At 43.5% G+C, this 25200-nt stretch overlaps 1 protein-coding gene across 1 annotated transcript in view; it reads right to left on the bottom strand.

Moving 5' to 3' along the window:
* The window catches only part of STK3 (serine/threonine kinase 3), a 1017041-nt gene that overhangs the window by 340695 nt on the left and 651146 nt on the right, over positions 1–25200 (bottom strand). Inside the window, exon 9 of the mRNA XM_085605192.1 lies at positions 24720–24915. Within this exon, the coding sequence (XP_085461318.1) occupies positions 24720–24915 (196 nt within the window). The remainder of the gene's footprint in view (positions 1–24719; positions 24916–25200) is intronic.

Genomic DNA, 25200 nt, shown 5'->3' with positions numbered 1-25200 from the left:
ACATGAAGCACACGGGTAACAGGGAGGGTAGGTGTATGAAGGCTGCATGATAAACCCCAAGTAAGTAAACCGCTCAGTCTTCTTTTTGTTTATGGTGGCTCTGGTCTGTCTGACAACAGAGGGTGGGTGGGCGGGAAGAACACGGACAACAGAGGGGTGAGGGTGGGGAAGCACAAGCACAGCAGAGTGGGGGCAGGCGGGGAAGCACAGACTAGAAGGTGGGTGTAAGTAGAAGCAGACAGAATAGAAGGCAGGTGGGTGGGTGGGAAGCACGCGGACAACAAAGTGTGGGCTGGTGGACAAGCACAGGGTAAACAAAGGGTGGGCGGGTGGACAAGCACAGGGACAACAAAGGGTGGGCGGGTGGACAAGCACAGGGACAACAAAGGTTGGCGGGTGGCGAAGCACAAGGAAAACAAAGGGTAGGCAGGTGGGGAAGCATAGGGAAAACAGCGAGTGGGAGACCAGAGAGACAACAAAGGGTGGGCGGGTGGGAGACCAGTGAGATAAAAAAGGGTAGGCGGGTGGGAGACAAGAGAGATAAAAAAGGGTGGGCGGGTGGGAGACCAGAGAGACAAAAAAAAGACCAGAGAGACAAAAAGGGTGGGCGGGTAGGAGACCAGAGAGACAACAAAGGGTGGGTGGGTGAGAGACCAGGGAAACAACATATCAACCACGGAGACAACAAAGGGTGGGCGGGTGTTCGACCACAGAGACAGCAAAGGAGGGGGGGCGGGTGGGAGACCAGAGGCAACAATAAGCACAGAGACAACAAAGGGTGGGCGGATGGGTAAGCACAGAGACAACAACAAATAAGCACAGAGACAACAGAAGGTGGGCAAGCACAGAGACAAAAGAGGGTGGGTGTGGATGCACAGAGACAACAGATGGTGGGTGGGCGGGGAAGCAGACTGGCAACAGGGTAGGCAGGTGGGGAAGCAGATGGGCAACATGAAGCAGACGGGCAACAGGGTGGGCGGGCCGGGAAGAAGACGGGTAACACGGAGGGCGGGCGGGGAAGCAGACGGGCAACAGGGAGGGTGGGCAGTGAAGCACACGGGCAACAGGGAGGGTTTGTGGGGAAGCACATGGGTAACATGAAGCCCAATGGCAATTGGAAGTTTTTTGGTTTGTAACATCACTTTTTCACAGTCTAAATCCAAGCCAGTCATTTTGGAGCCTTTTCCCCTCTTGCTGTAGGAAAGGTGGGGACAGAATTTGAATAGCTTGGTAATCCTCCAAGAAACTTCCACTTTTCTCTCTCCCCTACAATGTAGGCCAGTCCTAAGGTGTAGCACCCTAAAATGTTGCACCCAGAAGCAATGTTATTTTTCTGTCAGTAATACACTGTGCATTCTTCTACTTTATTTTCAAGTGGAGGATTAAGAAGATTTCCTGATTATTTTTTCCTGTGTGGCTGTATCCCTGATGCTTGTTCTCAAGGGCATTGTCTGGCAGAAAGACACATTTTCCAGGATGTGAGGTACTGAGGCAGATTCTTATTAAAACTGAGTTGGCATCTGTTTAAGGCTGCCACAAGCTTTGTTTTGAAGGCCTTCACAGAGTGAAGGTTTTGAGGTATCAAGTGGCTGCAAAATATCTGGAGCAAGAAGGAGACAGAGAAAGGCAAATACAGAACATCTCTGCTACTCCAACCTTTCTGTTCTTAAGTATGCAACACTGCCACTGTTCTGTCCTCTCTTTAACAGCAAATGGGCAGTGCATGCACAGTTCCAATAAGAAGCCATAAAGGCTACTGATAGTCCCTTTATCCATGGAATTGGAAAATAATGTGCACTGTTGTGGCTTGTAAAGTGACTGAGAGGCAGTTATCCCAGATGCATTGGTGGGAAATGTTAGGTTTGAGCTTCAAACAATTAGAGAGGATTATTATTTATTATTATAATTTAGAAGTTTGTATAGCGCTCAGCTACCCCCAACGGGGGTGTCCCGGCGCTCCGGACGGTTAGCAGTTGTAAGTATTACTAAGCGGCTAAGGGTTAGTGAACAGCCAGGTCTTTAGATTGTGTCAAAACAAGCATTCTGATTTTGTCATACGAAGGGACAGTGGTAAGCTGTTCCAAGATTGAGCAGTAATGGCTGCAAAAGCTCTGCCCCCCATTCTATATCGACAAAACCGGGGAGTCTGCAAGAGACGGAGATGATTCCATCTGAGTGATCGGTTGGACTGAGCATGCTTAAGTCTAGCTCTGAGATAGGCAGGACCTTGACCCTGCATTGCTCTATACGCCAGGACCAGAGATTTAAACTGAATGCGCCTAGTCACGGGCAGCCAGTGTAACTTATGCAAGTGTGGTGAGATTGGGTGACGATATTAAATGTTACATATCATTCGTGCCGCCGCATTCTGCACAATCTGCAGGCGTTTGACCAGGTAAGCTGGCGCTCCAACATACAGGCTGTTTGCATAGTCCAGGTGTGATGTTATGAGGGCATGAATAATGGTCTGGCGAGAGTCCAAAGGAAGAAAAGGGAGAATTTTCCGGACCATGCGTAGTTTACGAAAACACGCAGATGAGACCCTATTTATTTGCGCCTTGCAGGACAATTCATTGTCAAATCGGAATCCAAGATTCCTGGCTGATTCCACCGGAACCAGGGGGGGGATTCAGCTCAGGTGGCCACCAAAGTAGGGGCAGAGGAGGATTTTGTTGAATAAAAAAAAACACCTCGGTTTTATCCGAGTTAAACCTGAGAGTGTTGAGTGACATCCAGGAGGAGATGTTGCTAAGGCAGCGTCTGAAGTTAGAAAAGGTAGCGTCAGAGTGATCTCTAAATAAAAACACTAGTTGTGTGTCGTCAGCGTAAGAGATCACTCTGACCCCACAGGATTCTGCCACAGTAGCCAACGGAGACAGGTAGACATTAAAAAACAGTTGTTTCAGGGCCGAGCCCTGAGGAACTCCACAACTGAGTGGTTTCTTCTCCGAGACAAAAGGTTGAAAGGAGACCTGTTGGGTGCGACCACCCAGAAAAGATCTGATCCAGGCCAAGGGGGTGCCCTGAATCCCAAGACTATGCAGTCTCTCAAACAGTATGGCATGAGAGACCGTATTGAATGCCGTGGGCAGGTCGAGGAGCACTAGCATTGCAGCGTCGCCTGCATCCACGCATTCGCGGATAGTCTCCGCAACTGCCAAGAGTGCAGTCTCGGTACTATAGCCGGATCTGAAACCGGATTGCGAATCGTGGAGAAGTTGTCTGGACTCAAGGTAATTTGAGAGTTGTTATTGAACTACTTTCTCCAGAATTTTTGCTGGTTTAGGTAAAAGGGAAATGGGCCGGTAACTGCTAAAAACAGACGGGTCGGTATCAGGTTTTTTAAAAATGGGAATCAACATGGCCTGTTTCCAAGTCAAAGGGATGACACCAGTTTGTAAGGAGGTGTTCCAGATCAGGTTCAGTGGGGAAATAATAAGAGGGACCAGCAAACTGAATAGTTGTGCCGGATATGGGTCCATGGGGGAGCCTGATTTGCATGACAACTATTTTTGAGATGAGGTTTCAATAGAGATGGGTTTAAAAGACCTAAGTGCCTCCTCCTTAGTTACTCTACAGTTAAGAACTGGGGAAGCCGTGGAAGGGCTAAACGTGGAGAAAATGTCTAAGATTTTGTCATGAAAAAAGTCAGATAGACCATCACAGAGTCCTTGGCTGGGGGGGGGGTTGAACTGGTTAGTGCAGGTGGTTTGGAAAACTCTTTCACTATTTTGAACAAAGTTTTTGAGGAGTTGTCGGCGGAGTTGACTTTCTTAATAAAGTACTCTCTCATTACTGTACGTTTAAGTTTGTGGAATTTCTTAATGGCTGCTCTATAGGTAGAGTTTGCCTCTGGATCATATGATTGTCTCCAGCTCCGCTCAAGCTTTTTGCAGAGGCTCTTCTCAGCACGCAGGGCGGGGGAGAACCAAGTAGCTGAGGGTGTTTGTCTAGAAGAGACCAACGGTCGCACATGGGCAATAGTGTTTATGGCTGAGGATAGCAGGACATTGAAATTTGAGACATCAGTGTCTAGATCCCCTACTGACAGCCATGGAGAACGGCAAAGTGCGGTGGCCATCGTTGAGCAGGAGATTTTGCACCCTTTCCTACCATAATCCCGGGCCTTGATGGAAATGGTAGAGCGAGAGATAGTAGCCAGGCTGAATGGGATAAGGAAGTGGTCTGACCATGTAAGAGGAAGGGGTGATTCTGTGGTCAGTTTGGGATGATTGGTGAATAATAGGTCCAGCGTATGGCCAGCCAGATGAGTGGGGCCACTGACCCGCTGGGTCAAATTGAGGCCCTCCATGGTGCCTAGGAGCAGCCACATGCAGGTTAAAATCACCCAATATTGTAAAAAAGAGGGTGTTTCAGCGATAGGTCAGCAGCTGTAGTGCAGAAGTCAGTAAGATGTCGGGGGGGAGAACCAGGAGGTCTGTATAAGAGAATACCTGCCAAAATTGAAGTTGGAGCTTCAGAAATACTAAAATACATGGCTTCTAAAGGGCCAATGATAGCAAGTTTCCTAGAGGAGATCTTCCAACCTGAGCACAGAATCACCGAAATCCCACAGCCCACCTTGGAGCTGGTACAATTAATCCCCACAAAACGATATTCAGGGGGGATAGCAAGGTTGAGGTCAGGATTCGAGGAGTCCTTTACCCAAGTTTCAGTGAGAAACATTAAGTCCCATGCATGAGTTGTGAGGGATAGCCAAATATCTCCCGAATGACGGGGTAGCGTTCTACAATTAAGCAGGCAGGCCTTGATGTTGGGAGGGAGGTCGATTTGCTCGTCTGCAGGTCAGGCAGGAGAGGGGTATAGCACGGATGGAGCATTAGGACCTGGCTTAAGAGAGAATGAACAAATGGCACAATTGAAATGGGCCTTGTCGGACCCAGACTACTTACAAAGCGTCGGGGCGCTGCACCCTTTATCTTTGACTTCAAGTAGTTGGGACCTTGTCCAGTGAATTCGTGCTCTAGTGGGACAACTGGCAGCGTGGCAGGCGCTAGCCACGGAACGGGCACAGGCGGGCTTGCATTTGGGGCGCCAGCGCCACGCCCGCTGCGCGTCGGGACTGACATTGCTTTTAAATAGCAGCTGGATGCTAGACCGCTAACCCGCTAACTCCTCCCCTAAGCGAGACCTGAAGCAGAGTGCCCAGCAGCCCTCACTACCCTCCACAACAATCGGGCAAGCCCGTGGTGGACCAGGGTAGGGGCTGAGAAGCAGAAAATGGAGGGGTGAGTAGGCTTATAGCAAAGTGCAATCCAATATATAATATGCAAGTGCAGAAGTTTTAAAAGCAATAAAAATGAACAGAGTCCTTAAAAAGCAACGTAGCTGGCGCGAGTAACTTACAACTTTGCGCGTCGGGACTGACATGGCTTTTATATAGCAGCTGGGTTCTAGACCGCTAACCGGCTAACTCCTCCCCTATGCGAGACCAGAAGCAGCGTGCCCAGCAGCCCTCATTACCCTCCACAACAATCGGGCAAGCCCGTGGTGGACCAGGGTATGGGCTGAGAAGCAGAAAATGGAGGGGTGAGTAGGCTTATAGCAAAGTGCAATCCAATATATAATATGCAAGTGCAGAAGTTTTAAAAGCAATAAACATGAACAGAGTCCTTAAAAAGCAACGTAGCTGGTGCGAGTAACTTACAACTTTGCGCGTCGGGAATGACATGGCTTTTAAATAGCAGCTGGGAGCTAGACCGCTAACCGGCTAACTCCTCCCCTAAGCGAGACCAGAAGCAGAGTGCCCGGCAGCCCTCACTACCCTCCACAACAATCGGGCAAGCCAGTGGTGGACCGGGGTAGGGGCTGAGAAGCAGAAAATGGAGGGGTGAGTAGGCTTACAGCAAAGTGCAAAGTGCAATCCAATATATAATATGCAAGTGTAGGAGTTTTAAAAGCAATAAAAATGAACAGTCCTTAAAAAGCAACGTAGCTGGCGCGAGTAACTTACAACTTTGCGCGTCCGCTGCGCTTGGGACTGACATGGCTTTTAAATAGTAGCTGGGTGCTAGACCGCTAACCCGCTAACTCCTCCCCTAAGAGAGACCGGAAGCAGAGTGCCCGGCAGCCCTCACTACCCTCCATGATTGAGGCTTCCTCACAATGCCGCTCTGAATTAGAATGACAAATCCATAACCAAAGAGGTCTATTAACTCGCTACCACAGGTCAACTGTCAAATAACAGATATGATGATTACACAAGGACTAAGCAGGCTTGATCTACAGCCAGAGAAGAGGTAGCAACGCAGTGAAGTAGAATCTGACAATGTTAAGACATCATTTATCTCTTTAACAGCACTCTTCCACCAATAAAACACTAATGTTCACAGTCTGGAGTCTGTAGCCATTGAACTTCCTAACCTTCCAATTCCCAGTTAAACTCCCTAACCTTACAATTCCCAACAAGTTATAGCATTTCTAAAAGCCACCCAACAGGTCAGACTCAACATCTCCAAAGTGTGTATTCAACAATAACTGTCTCATCATGTTTCTACATTACTAAGAGACTATTTTAATTTGCTCAAGTTGACAAAGTATATATTGAACAGTGTACATGCTGGTGGCATTTAACAAGTTAAATATGTATAGTTATGGCAATAAAGCACCTCTTTCTAAAACCTGGGTACATTAGTCACAAGGTGGTACTACATGCATGACTAATTAGCACATCAAATCTCCATAATTACACACTAATAAATAACTGGCCTATACACATTATCCCAGTCATATAACTGCTTATAGTGCTAGATACTATCCACAATCATACTTACATATAAGCCATACACACTTAGGTTCCCTAAGAGGGAAGTATCATTGAATAAGCCTGATTTCTAGATAAAGTTGGTACGCAACAGGATTAGTGCAACTCTCTAGAGACAACACTAGCTTTCACATTTCTACTAATCTCATTAGGTGTTTACAGTAATCGTAGCTTTATATAATGTGTAGGCTCTAGCAATTAAGACTAGTAGTTACATATAGATTGGCATTATGTATAGATACATTCACACCTGTTTATTAAACTTGTGCGAAATTATTCTTTAATCACTATTTATCAATACATTAATTGTTATATTACTCACTTATTAAAACTTCTATTCATTACCAGAATGGTGTTTATAAATCCCACACTATTTAGTCAAACCAGTTACCCCACTAAAGGTTAAATAAAAATATCACTATCTAATAAAATAAAATATTTTTTCGGAAGTACTAGGGGGAAATGACCAAGACACTAAAAATAATCTCTTGTAACATAAATGGTAAGAACAATGTTCATAAAAAATAAAAAGGAAATCTTCTGAAGCATTTGAAAACTGAAATAGAGGTTTTGTAGAAAATTCAATGAATGGACCTCGAAGCCCTGAAGAATAAGTTACTTGCCTTCGGTAACACCTTATTTGGTAGAGACAAGATCTAGCTGCAGATTCCTTACCTTTGAATTATCCCCAGGCGCCAGACTGGAACCGGAAATTACTCAACAGCAGTACTTCTGCGCGTTGGTAGAGGGTGCCTAGCGACTCCCTAACGACGTTGTTCAACAAATGTGACACTGACAGAGTCCATATAAGCACTACTCTGATGCACTGACATCAGTTTCTTTCGCGACTACTTTCCGACCTAAAACGTGGAGCAACGTATGGAAACGGTTATGGAAACAGTGTGCCCAAAAATAATCTTTTCTTTTTAAATGTCAATATCTATTTATTTTATATTTGTTCTATTATTGTGAATTTTTTTTGTTTTTTTGTTTTTACCAATGAAAGGCTCAAGAATGCATAGAAAGGATCTGTAAAGAAAGGGAGAATAAGTTTGCAGAGCAGGGAGGATGGGTGGGTCGGTAAGGACTCTGCAGCGATGATCTTGTCTCTACCACATATGGTTTTACCCAAACTTACTCATCTGATAGAGATGTCTAGCTGCAGATTCCTTACCTTTGAATGAAGTACCCAAGCAATACCATCCCCGGAGGAGGGTCTGCGAACCGATCTCACTAAAGATTCCCGACTAGGCTATCCGGTCAGTTATAAGAAAAAGAGAGAGAGACCGGCTGCCAGGAATGGAGGTGAGGAAGAAGACATCTAACCAGAAACATCACGGAAAACACCATACGGAACTGAAATCCGCGACTTGTCCAAAAACATGGGAAAAAGACACCCAGCATGGCAGAAGAATAAATACGAGTTGGAATGAACACTCCATATACACCATAATACTACAGAGCTCCCCTAATGTCAACCGCACCAAGAGAACGGAGTGGAAGGTCAAGGACAATAGCTAAAACTACTGAGCAAAAGTTTTTAGCCTTAGAAGCAACCAATGCAGAGAGCATCACCATTAGTTTAAGAAAGTATTGCATGTAATAACAACAATTATGTCCATAGACCACGGGTGGACAGAGGAAACACTTTGAGAGGGAAGGGAGCTCTCTGGGGCTATCCAACATAGAATCCTCAGGGTGGGGGAGGGCATAGCGAGTGCAAAGCAAAGAACATGCGGAGGTCTCCCAGGAACACAAGGAAAGCGCAACAAAGTAAGCAGAAACACATTCCTCCCCAAGAGAGGCAGAAGAACACAACTTATTATAGAGATACCTAATAAAAGGAATATTTATACATATACATATATAAATATATAAATATAAACACAAACACACACATTTATATATATATATATATATATATAACACTGTATAATAAAAAGTGCGTAAGAGGGGTACATATAAACGGCCACAACATCAGTTATCGGCCCCAAGATGGGACAATGACGAGCTGGCAACCAGCCACATGGCCCCCTATAAAAGGAATAGAGGGAGTGGAAATCACACCCCCATAAAAACCAAAGTAAGCAGACAGAAAACAACACTACCGACTGAATGGTTAAAATCAGGCGGACGAGAGATAGTTGAAAAGAAAACAGCAGGGAAAAACAACCCTACTAGAATAGAGAAATAAAGCCTACTAAGGAGGACTGTGAAAGGGGTTGAGTTTAACAAGACCAACACAGGGGATGCCTTTCAGATAACTAGTCCCCATATTAAAAGAAAGAAAGAATAGCAGACGCAGAAGGGTCCTAGCTGAAGCAGCAGACAAAGACGGTGGAAATAGAATGGAAAGACCAACGCCACAAGGGAACGTCAAACCCAGAGAACCAGTGTAAAGACCTGAAGTAACAGATAGAGAGGCAGTGCCTACAGCATAACAAGCGTGGTGGCCAGAAAGAAAGTTCCTATCTGCACGGGACGACCTGTACCCAGACAGCAAGCCATGTAGCATTATTTGTGAGGATATCGTATTTGGAATGCTCATAAGATTAAGGGCGAACGAATCCCTTAAGGGGTGGGAACTGTATCAGCACTCGCAAGAAGTGAAGGAAACTCCCCAGAAAAGAATCCCAAGGGATCAGCAACCTCCATACGAACCAACCCAGGTAAGTAGTTAAGGAACCCATGTTAGAGAATAAACGGAAGGTGAAAAATACGCATAAACCCCAAAAAAGGGTAGAAGGCATATCTGAATAACAGCCAGGTCAGTAACAAAACGTTGGGGTTGGGGTTGGGGTTGGTATCAAAGGTGTCATGGAAATGTCTCCAACAAGCACAAAAACATTGCCCAAAAGCGAAAGCAACAGCAGCTTCATACAGGGCAGAAGCAGATTAAAACAGGCCATGCAGAGGCATAGAAAAGAAAGGGTATGCAGAGTAGACCACTCATGCCAAGATATGGACAAGGTACGTCTGCAAAGAACCTGAAGAGGAAAAGAGAAAGGACAGGAGCCCGGGAACAAGGCAACAGTGCATCCACACAACACCATGAAATGACCCCAATCAGAACTTAGGTAGTAAGCAAAAGAACACTGTGCAGCCACATGCGTAGAAACCCAACAAGGCCAAAAAATAAGACGTGTCCCAAAATACAACCAGGGACCACAACCTGTCATCGACAGGGTAAGAATGCAAAAAAAGAAAATACCTTCCGGGGCAGGAGCACCACGCCAGATGCCACTCGGCGGTGACAAGTGAAAAGAAGAAGCTAACGGACACTGCCCTAGAACGGCTCACACAGAAAAGAAATTAAGGAGACCATGTCCGGGACAGACTGAGTATGGGGGGGAAAGAGGACGGTATAGCAAACAGGACTTAAGATCCCGGACCACCCCAACTGTCCTGAAAACGGTGTAAAGCAGAATCAGCGTGAGCACAAAACAGATGGTGACTATCAAAAGGTATGTCCACCAAGGTGGACTGAACAGCTTCCGAAAAACAAAGAGGTGCGTAGCAAGGCACGCCGGTGAAGTGCCACGGACAGAGCCATGGCACGCCGGACAGAATCAGTGGTATGCATATATGCATTGTCAGCCCCAACAGGGCTTGGGATGACAACCTGGAGAGGGAGGCAGAGCTAGCTCTCCGAGAAGAAAGCTGAGGAGAACTGGCAATGAGCTGTTGGGACTGGGGTGCTCACAGACAGAAGGCCAGGTGCCACAAGGGGGATAGCAGAGACATCAAACACAGAGATAAGAAAGAGAGCAACACTGGCCTTTTGCTGTCTCTCTCACTAACATACAGGCTGTGGAGATGTACATAGGCTGAGGGACAAATTGCCTGTTTATTAGAGCACTGCAGAATGTGCCCCTGAACTTGATCCACAGTAAAGAGACATTTGAACATGTAAGATGCAATGCCTTACGGAGTGGGATGACATCAGAGGGAGATAGGAGGAGCTTAATCAGCACGGGGTGGTAATGGCCACAGTGGAAATGCAGGAGGCTGACATTATGGCTGCAGGAACAAGGATGCAGCCACAAATAGAAGGAACCACTGAGAGTAATGCCTGTTTCAAGACATAAGATCGGTGACCAGCTGCTCATTTAGTGGGAAAAAGGGAATAAATGGAACTTTTGGAAAGACTTTTAGCTATAGCAAGGTGACTTAGATATAAACATTCTGGAAAAGAATGGGCTTTACAAACTAGCAACATGAACCTGAGAAATGCATGTAAACATGGATGGGAAAAGTCTCACAAGTGAACAAAATGGTACAATAGCCCACTGTGCTAGGGATACGAGTAAGGTCAAAGGGGCTCCTTGTAAAGTATGTCAGTAGCCCTGCTAAAAGAGATTTGCACCAATAGTTCCAACATAAGATCGACATGGCATCTATGGAAATAACGAGGAAGTTAGCGGACTGCAACACAAGATACTAGGCAGACGCTCAGGACGATCATCTCTAAGCTGCATCCCACCATGATAAAAGAACACAAATTCTAGAAGAGAGAGATTAGGACGCTCAATGCACGAACCTGCAATTTTTGGGGTTCCTGGGGACAGCTGAGAGTCCATCAATATAGACTTGGATGCTAAACACTCTGAAGGCCAGGTGACGTAAAAACATCTCTCCACTGAAAGAGCACATAGAACATTGGCTCCGCAACCAAGGCTCAATGCCCCACTGCATGCGATATTAGTCAGATTCTTGAATTATTATGACAGGGATGCCGTACTCCAGTGGGCTGGATAAAGTGAGCAATATGAGGGACTTGTGATTCAGATCCATCCTGGCTACATGTGCAGGGTTCAAAGTGTCAGGAAGCCATCTGAGGCAGTGAAGTGTAGACTCTTAGAAGAGAGCCTGAAATACTCGCTACTCTTTTAAGGCGCATAATACGAGAATGGCACACACTTGTAGCCCCATTATATGGAGGGGCAACTCATTGTGTGATGTCTGCAGTGCATGTGAGACACTTCCGAAACTGGGACTACAAAAAATAGACTTACACTACAGCTGATTGACACAGCAGATCATCTACACATAGTAGAATTATAGAATATGAGGCATGGATCCTCTAGCTGATTGTTTTTTTTTTTTTATTGGTCACAATATGATTTAGAGCTGAACAGGAATAGACAGCATGGGTGGAATTCTCTCAGATCACTCCCCATTGTTTTTTATATAAACACGTCAGCAACGACCCGGGACTCCTTTGTGTCGAATGCGATCTTAGGAGTTATAAGAAGAGGTGTTTACCGCACTGCTAAAAAACGACTTTGATAGTAACTGTGAGTCAACAAAGACTATAGCTCATGAATGTGAAGTGCAGAAAAGGGGTTTAGCTTTTGGCAAGATAATGTGGGTGGGAAGGCAATTTCTGAGCGAAATTGTGAGGGTGCAGGATAGAATAAATTAACTAGAACGACATGTGCAGCAAAAACCAGAAGTTCACCAAGCAATGCTTGATAAAAATATCTATTAGGGAAACTATATAGCAGACAGGATAATTACTTTACTATACAGACTCAGACCTTAACCCACAAACAAGTGACAGCATACTTGAGAAACGCCAAATCTCTGAGCCTGTACTCTGAGGTAAGGGAAGAAAGTGAAGTATGGTTTACCACATAAAAGCTGCAAGAGGGACTTGGGGAAATGAAGAATGGCAAAACCTTTTGTACAGGCGGATTACCCACAGAGTTTTAAAGTCTGTCTCCCTAGTCAACTTATGGGTAAGTTGCTGGAGGTCAGAGAGGAAGCATATCAAACCAGCTGCTTGCTTAAAACAATGAGGGAGGCGCTCATCTTAGCGATAGGGACCCTTAAGATGTGGGATTCTACCATGCACTATCAATGATTAACATAGGTGTCCAATTATTCAATAAGGTGACAGCCCAAAGAATGCTATAAATAATTATTGCATAAGTTTACTCTAACAAGTCAGGATTCATCACGATACTCAACTTGCGCCGCCTTGAACATGTGAAATAATATTAAGAATCAGATAACCTGATTAACTGGAGAGGCCCCATCAGGGGACATAGCAATGGCCGGGACTGAGATCCAGGAAGTTTTACTTTGATACACCCACTATGTAAGTTACGGCGTTTTGTGACTTTGCAGTGCCTGTGTAAATGACATGCAACAGACTAATACGAATAATTTAATACCTAATGTACCAAGCCATTTTCTTTGTACTGTATTATTTACATATTGATAATAAAATGTTTTATAAAAAAAAATAAAAAAATAAAAAAAAGATCAGATAACCTAAACTATGCAGTGGCATTCCTAGATATCGAAAAAGTATTCAATATGGTGAGTTGAAAGCTTATGTTCAGAGTCCTAAAGGTGATTAACTTTAGTCCATACCTAATCTTTCTTGTCTGTTATTTGTGTTTGTACGTGTGAGGTCATTCCGCATATGTAACCAGTGATTTTTTAAATTGTACTTACCCCTGATGAAGGGTGATTCCCTCCCGAAATGCATTGGGTTTTTGAGCCGTAGTGATGAAAATTTAATTGAGGATGCTACATTCATGTCGCAAGCAAATGTGATGTAACATTTGTAAACCGGACATCAAGCCTACATGCCACCTAATGAACTACAGTTGTTGCATCGTAAAACTTTGATTGTTGTTTTTGGACTTTTGTGAAATTGTTTAAAATTTGTGTACATGGAAGCCTGAGGGCACTGCTGCGCGTGCTGTATCTAGGACACTGCGGTGATCCAGTTTTCTTCCTACTCAATTCACAGGCCAGTACGGGGTCTGCTCCAGCATTGCACACTAAGTTTGCATAAATGTGCATAAATCGGTCGAAGTTGTTTATATGAGTGCATAACAACCATAGTATTTATTCACAGTGAACATCATGGCCCACCAACAGATCGAGCATTTACTAGTTCTTAGCTTGGTGCAGCAAACTAAATCCCTGAAAAATTTGGGGATACGTATTACACATTTGAACAAGAAGATTGATATCAAACTAAACATTAGCAGAATCCTTCAAGGAATAGACCGATCCCTTCCCTTTTGGACACAACCCCTGCTTTCCCTAAAGAGTTATGTGGCGCTCGCTAAAATGGTCATGGCTCCACAGATGCCTTTATGCATTGCAGGACGTAATGAGGAAGTTGAACAATATTATGAAAAATAGACAAAATGTTGTCCGCTATGGCCTGGGCAGAAATCGCCCCCATGATCAGATTGAACACCGAAAATACCCATATGAACAGGATGGAATGATCCTTCTGAATTTGCAGTGCTGCTCCTTGGCATCTCAACTGCAACATTTACCCAAGTGCTAGATGAAACACCCAGCTAAGAGTGGTCTCTGATGGCAAGATGCTGCTTGGAAACTGAACTGCACTTTTAATATCTGATTGCCAGAGAAGCTGACCGAGAAACTTCCCACCTAGAGTCATGTAATACATTTTTAGGTCTCGCCTTGCTATCGCGTAAGCGATCGCAAAGCGAGACTATAGGGGCTTTTAAAAGTGCTCCCAAAAAGCGGATTGCATTGCTAGCACGCGCTTTGTGCCGCCATGCACTCCGCTTTTTGAGAGCACTTCAAAGGGTCCGCGCCCCCAAGCGCGCGCGCCACGCTCCGCCTGGCTTGTCTTTTTTTTTTTTTTTTTTTACTTTAAGCGCGAGGCGCGCGTGCGGCCAATGCTTGTTTCTAATTCTTCCGGCTCCAGTCCAGGCAAACGGCTTCTTTGAACAGAGTGGAGCAGCTGCATCGACGGAGGGTTTAGCACGCTCATGTGATCCTGCTCACGACTAATCCTGACCCGCGATTTACTTAATCTACCTGTGCCTCCTTCCCTCACAACCCCTCGCAGCTACTTTTCTTTAGCCCTCTGCTTGCCGGCATACAGTGCTGATTTCACTTCTCTTAATCTCCCAGCCGCCCACAACACCTCCCACCCCTCGCAGCTTCTTTGATTAATGTAGCGCACGCAAACCTGAGGTAGCCCGCCGTTCTTTTTTTACCATGTTGCCTCTTCAAATTTGTGATTTACATGGATCAAACATGGCTATTTATAGACTTGTTGCTTTCGCCACTGCTTGTGGGGTATGGATGAGATTGGGTGGGAAAGTGACCAGTTTTCTTAATTTGTTAATATGCTTGGCCAAGGTGGTTAATTATCTACAGTGAGCGTGCTCTTAATGGGGGGGGGCACGTTTAAAAAAAAAAAATTTTTTATTCACGACTGTGTTGACATATGTTTATTTACTGAGCTTTACTACCTTGGTGTTGGTTACTCCTCTCGGACGTCCCCTCGCCACACCCCTGCAGGAGTGGTGCGGAGTTGGAGAAGGTGTACAACTAGCATTGTTTGGCACTAACGAGGGGCGGGGGTGCCGGGAGAGTTACACGGACCCCAGAGCCGCGGCGCACAGCTACCAGGCCTCGCTCTTGGAGCCGTCATGCTGGCTACCGAGGTAGGGACTGTTCGGGCCTCATCTATCGGAGGCTCCTGTGCGATGCCACAGGAAAGCCTGGACTAAAAGGTATGTTCCTTCCCGGGGTCCACTTATTGGCACTCTCTCTTGCCCTACCGTGTATTTGGGATTATGTAGCTGCTTTATAAATGTTATGTACATGTCTCGTTGTACATTTATATTTTATATATATATATATATATATACACACACATGTGGACTGAATTTTCCATAATATGTTTCCACAGGCAGTAAAGCATATCCGTGCGAAATGTATTCAGTGACGCTTTGTGACAGCAGCGGTCTCTTTTCAGCAACAATTGAGCAGTTCAAAGTTTTGTTCTCACCTCGGCAATCCACAGCACTTTACAAAATTCCGTAGTTTTGTGTCTTTCCTGGCACATCTTGTTACAATTCTGAACAGACTCAGCAGAAAAGCGCAGAGTGAGGTGTGATAGTGCTTTAGTGCTCCCCAGTGCTGTTTATGCGCTTTTTCTCAGGCCACTCAGAATATGTAACTGTAAAACAGTCTCATGCCCGTGATTTTCTCGGTGTAGTTTTAGTCCGCAGGATTTTACCACACAGGGTTTACAATGTAATGACTTTTTATGCCTTTAAAACAGTCTCCATCTGTTGTGTTAATAGGGCGCTTTACTAAAGATGAACTGTTTCCAGTCACGCCTACCTGTAATTTTTTTATTTCTAAAGCTTCTGTGCCTCGAAAGTCTTTGATTGGGGAAGGGGGCAGAGGTGGGTGGCCATGGGTGAGAGAGTTGGGGTGAAAAGGTTGCGTAGGTTCACTCTACACCCCCCTCCCACCCACCCCCTCCTTTGCTGTCTGTCCAGACTTCCGCGCTTTGGGTGCAAGCGGCAGGCAGCAACGGTTTCTCATTAACTAGGAGGTGTTGGTCAGAGGGCTCCGCCTCCCTATTGAGGTGGGGGCGGATTCATCTACTTGGAAGCTTTGTCTTCGGGCACCAGGGCCCTGCTTGATTGGTCTCTGCTCGTTTATTCTCCTGCAGGTGTCGCTTGTGTGCATTTGTTGTTGGTGGAATCTTTTCTCTGCCATATTGCACCCTCGTCAGGTCTGTCGTCTCTGCATTAATGGCGGGGTCTGTAGCCCCTTGTCTTGCATAAGATCGCAAAGCATAGCTATGCTATGTTTACCTAAAGTGCTTAATTTGAGCAGATTGTTTCCAGTGCTCGGCACCGACACTTAATTGTCAACACTGAGACTACTGCCACATGGTGACGCTGTTTGTATAATTTAAAGATGAGCAGAACAGCAATTGTTTATTAATTCAGTATATATTAAAAACAACTAATACCTGCCGCCCAAACTATTTTTATAGCTTTGGGGGCCTGAAATAGGCTGAATTGTCATACTTGTGGCAGTGTGCGGGTTAGTAGTTTTGTGAGTACTGTCACTGGCAGCACCGGCAATGGCAATAGATGTTTTAAGCTGCAGAGGCCTCCTAACGAGAGCCCTGGCACATTTAAGAACTGCCTGAGACAGAGACCCCCCCCCCCCCCCCCTTTTCCCCGTCTCCGTACTTCTCCTGGAGCTCTCTTTTAATTGTTCCTGTAATTGGGAACCTTAGCAGATAACTCTAAATCCTCAATAAAGCTTTTATTTTGGAGATATCAGCTTGCCCTCAAAGTGACTAAGCCAGGCATAGGACTACGCACCAGCTAAACCACAGTGCTTGTTTGCAGGCACTTCTGTTTTCACTAGGATAAGCTCTGCATGCATACAGTCTCTACCTGAGCAGGGCCATAGAGCCTATCCATTGAATTGCGTTTGACCTCTGGGCCGTTCAATGTGCACTTTTCTGACTGGCGCTGCCCAACTCTTGTGCATATCACTTCCCCAGCATGGAACAGGAAACCTTACCGAGCTCCATTGCCTCTTCATACACAGACTAGCACTATTCAAGCTCCTCACACACACTTTCAAGGCACTACATACCACTGCCCAACCAAACCTCGGCAGTCTCATCTGCTTTCACAAATCTTCCAGACACCTCTTCTCACTCGGACTCCTAATTGCACACATCCCAGCCATATGGAAAACCAGATCTGCCTGTCAAGCCTTCTCCTACATCGCTCCTAAAGTGTGGAATGACCTTCCGCTACGCAAGAGCCTCCTCCTCACTTCTTGAATTCCGCATGAAGCTGAAGACCTGGCTTTTTAGGTCGAGCCTGGACAGCTCATGCGCTGCTCTGTGAGGCATGCTGTATTGAGGTAGGGACCTGACGCTCCACCCACATTTTTCATTGGCTTGTGTCATTGTCCACTGTAAACTGTGACTGTTCATTGCCCAAAAGGCTTAGCAGTCCCTCCTTAGTACTGCCTTGTCTCATTTTGTAACCTCCCATGGCGACACCCCCTGTTGCGTGTGTTGTTGCTCGGTAGGCTTTAATTACAGCCTCCGAGCACTATTTTCTCAAATAGCATTGTCCAGCCTGCTGGACACGCTCTCTCCTAACACATTTTTATAGTACGCATTTGCAATGCAATGGGTCTCGCATTTGCTATTGGCATTGTAAATGACAATTCCTTTTATTTATCGGTTTTAAAAACAATACATAAATAAAAGGAATTTTCATTTGCAATGCCAATAGCTCAAACTCTCATAAATGCGAGACCTATTGCATTGCAAATGCTTGTTTAAACTGTCCCCCTTTGGGACAGATGCATAAATCAGATCTTAGGCACATTTCCATAAGCATAGGTTAGAATGTAGGCCGCAAGGTAGACAGAGGGCAAGTGGAAAATATTAGGAGACGTATATCAGGTAGATACAGTTAAAACATTTGAAGAACCCAGGTAAATATTGACATTTGGAGTAGGACTGTTTCTAATGTTTGCAGGAATCATAAAGTGCCCAAGTCAAACAAGGGAAGGGTTTCTGGGATGTCCCCACTGAATTCATCACAATTACGACCATTACTAATCTGACGCAGGGTGCAGAGAACCATCTCTAATATTCATAGAGCATTTACTCAGGACTGCTTACAAACCCCAATGAAAGTACAAGGGAAGTGTAAACAAGATAATGGGGTGCTGTTTACAGACGCAAACTGGAGCATGATCCAATGAAAACAGAAAACAATGACTAAAAATGCAAGAATCCGCCTCACTCAATTTAAGATACAACACCATGCTTACCTTACTTCAAAAGTACTAAACAGAATCTTACTAAACATATTACAGAAACAGCCGAGATGTGCTCAAGATGGTGCAAACCTACTACATTTGGAAATGTCTGGTGATGGTCTAATAATGGGAACTGTGATCGATGCCAACAATGCTGCAGAGAGTAATATTACATAATCTGTAGAATATTACATATTAGATTAGCACACTAAACCACAAAATCTGATATAGATTTGTTTCCCTTGAAGTGTTGTTATCCAAAATAATAATCATGATACACTGCCCAATATTTGGAAAAAAGATGAGAAAGAGTGGCTGGTGGCAGAAGAGATCTGCATGTCTATGGTAAGACAAAATTAAAGATTCCCTGATGATATTAAAGAGTACAGTGAGAAGACTAAAACACTGATTCCAGAAGGACACTGCACCTAAGTTAATTCCCTTCAAATTTGGAAGGATGTGGATTGGCATGCTTATCAATAAAGTGTGAACTTTTGATTGAATGAATGGTAGTTAAAAATGATGTGCTGGGTGCGTACCTGCATATAGATGATACCCGATAGACAGTAATTATGTTTTTAAATGACCTACACTGCTGAAATGCTCTTGCCTGTATATGTTATAACATGTAAGTAGAAAACGACAAAAAACATTTCATTCAATAATTGACAAAAAAAGGCTAAACCACAAAAGTAACCAAAGAAATGAGTGAAGAATGTAAACCCTATGTTAAGACTTTTCAGGTAGATTGCTATTCAACACACAACATTTAAAGTTGTATGGTTTACCAAACCTTGTCTGCTGTGGACATCTCAGGATTGCTGATCAGCAAATGACTGAGCGGTGGTATGCCAATGCACCAGTTGCAGTCAGTCTAGCCTCATGCGAGAGAGGCGATTGTTCCCACGGTCGGCAGGGAGGTTTATGGTGTTATTGGTACATGCCCAGTTTGCACAGTGCATTCTTCTCTTGCCTGCAGGTTTCAGACATGGAATGCTTGTTTCTGAGTGAAGACGCGGATTATGCAAGCTTTCTTCTACAGAATGCCAATGTGAGTGTAGCGTCTCCGCCTCCCTTCAGCTTTTTTATGTGGCTCTGATGATTTAGGTCCTAATTCTAGATCTTTGATTACTGAAATGTATGGTCATGTTTTGATTCCTGAAATTTCTGGTCATGTTTTACCAACAAGGTTAGCGCCATTTCAGCTTAGCAGTTCTATGAAATCTTCTCAACTCCACGTGTCTACAATTATTTTTGTGATATCTCATCCTATTTTATGGCCTCTACCTTTTTAAGCATCTCTTAGACGTGACTTATGTCACAACGTCGCTCTATGTTGATTGCTTGCTTGCACTAGATCCTTATATTACTTTTTGTTCCTGATACGTCTGCTATCCCACTTGCCTATCTTTGTCCTCTTGCCTGAACTTTCAGAGGCTCTTCTGCTCTCAGTTTTTCTTCTGGAAATGAATGTTTTTTCAACCAGCATTTCTCTTGCCCTTCTGCTTCAGTGATCATATACAATTCTGGAGCAAGGAACAAATGAGAACAGATGGATGCCATCTCTTGGAACAAAGAGAAGAAATACAACATGAACTTCGCAAGGACAGCCACCGACGACCTATTACCAAACTTTCTTCAGAACTCAAAAAACTAAGATGAAGATATTTCTAGACAAACCATTACGCCCTGCTTACAGAACAGCAGCAAATAAAGTATTGGTATGATGAGAACTCTAAAGGAAGTACTTCTTGCTCACATCCAATTGCACAAATCAGCTGGCCTGGATGGTCCAACTGCTAGCTCCAATAAAAATATAAAACTTAGATTGTCTCTCTTTTATATTAATTGTATGAGGAAATAATACATTTCATATACCCTCCTATTACACAAAACACTATAAGATCCTTAGATTTGTTCATGCTACAGATCTATCTCACTGATACATTTTGATACTATGTATTAACCACAATCTGGGCCAAAGACTAAATCCAGACGTTCATGATTTAACAAATGTTGATCAGTAAGGTTTCGTTCAAGACAGAAGGGGCTCAGACAATATCAGTTTTAATAAGAGATGGTATGCAAAGCTCGAAATACAAGAACCACCACTTACTCCAAAGGCTGGACACAGAAAAGGCTTTTGGCCTTATTTAATTGAAATCTGGAAGAAACTGTGCACTGGAGAAACATTTCCAAGTGAAGTAAATACATTACATCAAGGTTCAACAGATGGAACCATATAGAACAACATTCTTTCGAATGAAGTGAAAATTCACGAAGGAACCACACAGGGATGCCTACAATTCCCACCATTACCTGGCTTACCCTAGAAGACTCTTGCAACAGTGATAATAATAATAGGTGGCATAAAAATGTAAACACAGGAACTATGGAGTACAAATGTCATGCGATTGCAGACTACATGCTAAAAGTATTGTTATATGCATTGTGATTAAGAGTTGTGGACATTTTTGGAACTTTTTCCTGCTACAAAATATACTAGTAGAAATCGACTGCCATACACATTTTAAAGATGATCTACAAAAAAAAACTAAGAGAAATGGCCCTTCAAATCGGAATCAAAACAACGTATTTATCAAGGCATCAGCTTCAATAGAGAAAACAATAAGGTAGACTCAGGCAATATAAAGAAACCAAAATCAGACTTGTTCAAAATATCTGTGCAGCTAGAATATAATCTACCTGCACACAGAAAATATTTTTAAGCAATCCGTAAGATCACCAAGATGCAAACACACGTACACAACAAAACAAAAACATGTTGAGATGGTGGGTTTGGTTTCAGAACCTTAAATACCATATAACCTTGGCCTTCACTCAATCTAGATGCTGGTTCACCCCAATCACAGATTTCAAGCTCAAATCCGTGAAGGCTGGTCTATAAATCCCCTTTTTTTTTTTATTTACAAAGTTTATAAACTGGAAGAAAAACTATAATCTAACACTAGACAGTAGGAAATTTACAAATAAATGCTTACAAGGCAGCCGACTTCTATTTCTTGAAACATACATTTGCAACAAGATGATAAAAGTGCCAGAAAAAGCCCTCAAATAGAAGAAATGAAAAAACAGAAACATATTCACAATTAAATAAACTACAAATAACATAATTCCATTAAAAAAATCAAAACTCACCTATAGAACCGCCACTAGATTTTCCCACCAGGAAATTGAATAGGGACAAGCCTCTTATTATGAAGCAGTAATGATGGAGGCAGTTAATATTCCGAGGGAATTCTTCCTCATTGTTAAGTCACTGACCACCTTAAAAGGTGGAGACACACTGCCCTTGCCGAATGTAGCCCACTACAAGGAACTAGCAGCCTTCTTTCAAGACAAAGTGTCAGCTATTTACAATAGTCTACAACAGACCAAAAATGATTAGTCTAAGATACAGGAATTTCAAGTGGTGCATAAGGAAGGAGTATTTCTCTCCGCCTTCCTCCCAGTCACAATGGAATCACTATCGGTAATACTGGGCAATGTCAGGTCAGGCTCTCTACTGGACCCAGCGCCACCCCATACCCTGCGACAAGGAGCTTCTGAGATCCTTCCCACAATGCTTAACCTCCTTGATCTCTCTCTTGACACCGGTATAGTTCCCCGGGATTGGAAACATGCAGTGGTCAAGCCTCTGTTAAACTAATCTCATCTTGACCCCCTGTGCCCCGAGAACTATAGACCCATCTCCTTGCTCCCAATTATGGGGAAGGTTCTTGAAATACACATCTTTATAACCCTTTCCCGATATCTGGAGGAAAACTCTCTCTCCTTAGTCCTACGCAGACCGGTTTCCGTCCCCAGCACAGCATGCAAACCGCCATACTTGCAGTAATGGAAGAGTTTAAATCTCTCCTAGATAAAGGTGGTGCTGCCGCTCTTATTCTCCTCAACCTGTGCACAGTGCTTGATCGTGTGGTTCATGAAACTCTGACGCTCAGGATGAGTGAAGTTGGAATTAAGGAAGGGCATTGAACGGACTATCATCTTTTTTGACAGAAAGGACCTTTTAAATTTGTGAGCCATCATGTTATGCCGATGTCTTCCCTCTAAACTGTGGGGCTCCGCAGGGCTCAGCATTGAGCCCCACACTCTTTAATATTTATCTGCGCGATCTGGCTGACATAGTGAGGGAATCTGGAGTGTCGATGATTTCCTATGCGACAACACCCGACTGGTGGACTCCCTGTCTGGCAAGTTGCTCACTCTAGCTAAATGGAGACAAAACAGAGTTGATGCGGTTAGGAAAAAAACAGATGCCACAAATAGACATCAGCTGGGCAAAGAATCCCGGTAGCCCACCCGCCCCTGCCTCTCCCATAAAAAGTTTAGGTATGTGGCTAGATAGTTCGCTATCTATGGAGACCCAGGTAAAAAAAACTGGCCGCTTCCTGTTTTGGCTTAATTCGAAGGGTGAGGAAAGTTTTTAGACCCTATACCTCCACAATTTAGGAGGTCAGTAGTCCAAGAGCTGATTCTTTCCCGTCTGGACTACGAGAACTCTTTGTATCTGGGCTCCCCTAAACAAATTATCAAGAGACACCAGGTGGTCCAAAATGTGGCTGCACGGATCATTTTCAAACTTCCCAAATATGTCTCGGTTAAGGATGTACTGGCCTCCTTGCACTTGTTACCAGAGGAGGATAGGATCAAATGTAAGATAATTCACCTGGCACAGAGAAGAATCAATCTTAAAGGGCATCCCTTGATCAGGAATCTTCTTGTCCCCTACACCCCTATCCGTACCTTAGGGTCCTCCAATGCACGGCAGGTAAAAGTGCAGCGAATACAAAGGGTCAGATGGGGAGGCAGACCTTCTCGTACTTGGTACTAAAGCTGTGGAACTCATTGCCCCAGGAGCCGAGATTCGTAACAAATGAGCTAAGGTTCAGAAAAATATTAAAAACCTGGGGCTTTCCCTCATTAATGTAACACTCTTCTGTCCTTGCAGTTGCATGCTGGCTGGCTTTCAGTAAGCACTGGGAAGCCTTCAGGTAGCCATGCGCCATATACATTTGCATTCAGTTTTTTAATGTTTACTAAAATTGAGCTATGGAAATAGTATCAAAAAATATACGTCAACTTACTGTTACACACATTTAGGAAACAAATCTTCGAAATAATGATAGCAAAGAAAACAATACAAACAAGTTGAAAACTAAACATCAACTTTTTGATGGTGAACATGGCAAAACTGAGTCAAACTTACATTTACCATTAGCTTTAGGCAAGCTAAATGAAGCATAACATCCATTAGTGACAACAAATTAATGTTTTTGCAACTCTTTGCAGATTTCCTCAGATTATTCTCCTAGTCATATTATTATTATTGTTGTAGCATGAATTACAATCTTGTAAAATGCTGACAGGTTTGAAATCTCTGCTCATGTATCTCTATTCATGTGTATACTTTTCATTTTACAAAACTACTCTTTTAACGCCAAACTGTATTTTTATTTAGCAGGGAAAAGAATGCCTGTGTTTATCCTATTACAAAGAATTCTCTCTTGACCGCTTCAAGGACTACCCTTCTTGCCTATGTATCTGAAGCCTCTTCTAGAAAGAACCATTCTCCATATGCTATTGTGCAGTAATCAAGATTCAAACTCTCTTGTGTTCATTGTTCAAAGCAGTGAATATTGTTTTAAAATTACTGTGTCACATCAGGGTGTGATTAACATACACTCATTTGGCTCTCTCAATTGAACACACCTCCACGTTAAATTAACTTAGGGATGAAGAGTGACTATATCAATCCACAATATGTAGCTAATACAACACTCAAACTATACAAGCTGTAAAGCACTACTACAATTAAACTGTGCTTCAGAATTGCACACCATAAACCACATATAATTTTGCAAATGAGTTTTATATGCAGAGAACTAAATGCCCTGATGTGATATTGTGTTTTTGTGTCACCTACAATGACCAACATTAAAAAAGAAATCAACTTGGTTCCAACATATGCAATTGATTGTATGCAGATTCTGTCTAATGCAGAAACGTTTAAAAACAATGAAAAGCACACTGAATAGTGCAGGCTCAGTCATGCAAAATTTGATTTGTTTTGTGGACAAAGCAGCACAAGATGGTATACATTACAGTAGGTAAAAGCATGGGTATAAAAATCGATTCATATGTGAGAAAATGTGATACAGTGAAATAGGAAAGTTGGTCTTCAAGCTCAGGCGTGCAATTGGACTACATGTCCTCCACATGGAGAATGACCTTTGTATTACATGCTGGGGAGGTAGCACGAGGAATGGTTAAAGAAGGAAGATCAAAACCTTACTTTTCATAGTTCCATCTTCTTCTTCTTCATCGTCGTCACTATTAATAACCATAGTTCCCAAGTCTGATTCTAGCATTGTGCTGTTATGTTCTATCATTGTCTGTGCACTTTCACTCATTGTGCTTGTCGCCCTCATTGTACCCGCACTTTCAGAGCTGGTCTTCACCATTGTGTGGGAATCCAATTCATCTTCGTCCTGTAAAAAAATGTCAAATAAATATCAAATACAAGACAGTAGTGTAGTTTAAAGAAACACTACGCACTATTAAAGAAACACTATACATAGTTTTCACACAAACCTTTTAAAAATTTTCATCTGAGATATGTTAAACCAGATTAACATGAACAACTACGCCTTAAATGTCTATAATTTACAATCAATGAAAATTACCCTATACATTGATTGGGATATGAAGCTTCCCATCAATCTAGAGATCACAGAAGTCGTTTGTCATCAACACCATAGATGTATCATTCTATT

This window comes from Triturus cristatus, chromosome 5_1 (genome assembly GCF_964204655.1).
Source record: "Triturus cristatus chromosome 5_1, aTriCri1.1, whole genome shotgun sequence".
NCBI classification, from domain to species: Eukaryota; Metazoa; Chordata; class Amphibia; order Caudata; family Salamandridae; genus Triturus; species Triturus cristatus.
This window is presented reverse-complemented; position numbering and strand designations above follow the sequence as displayed.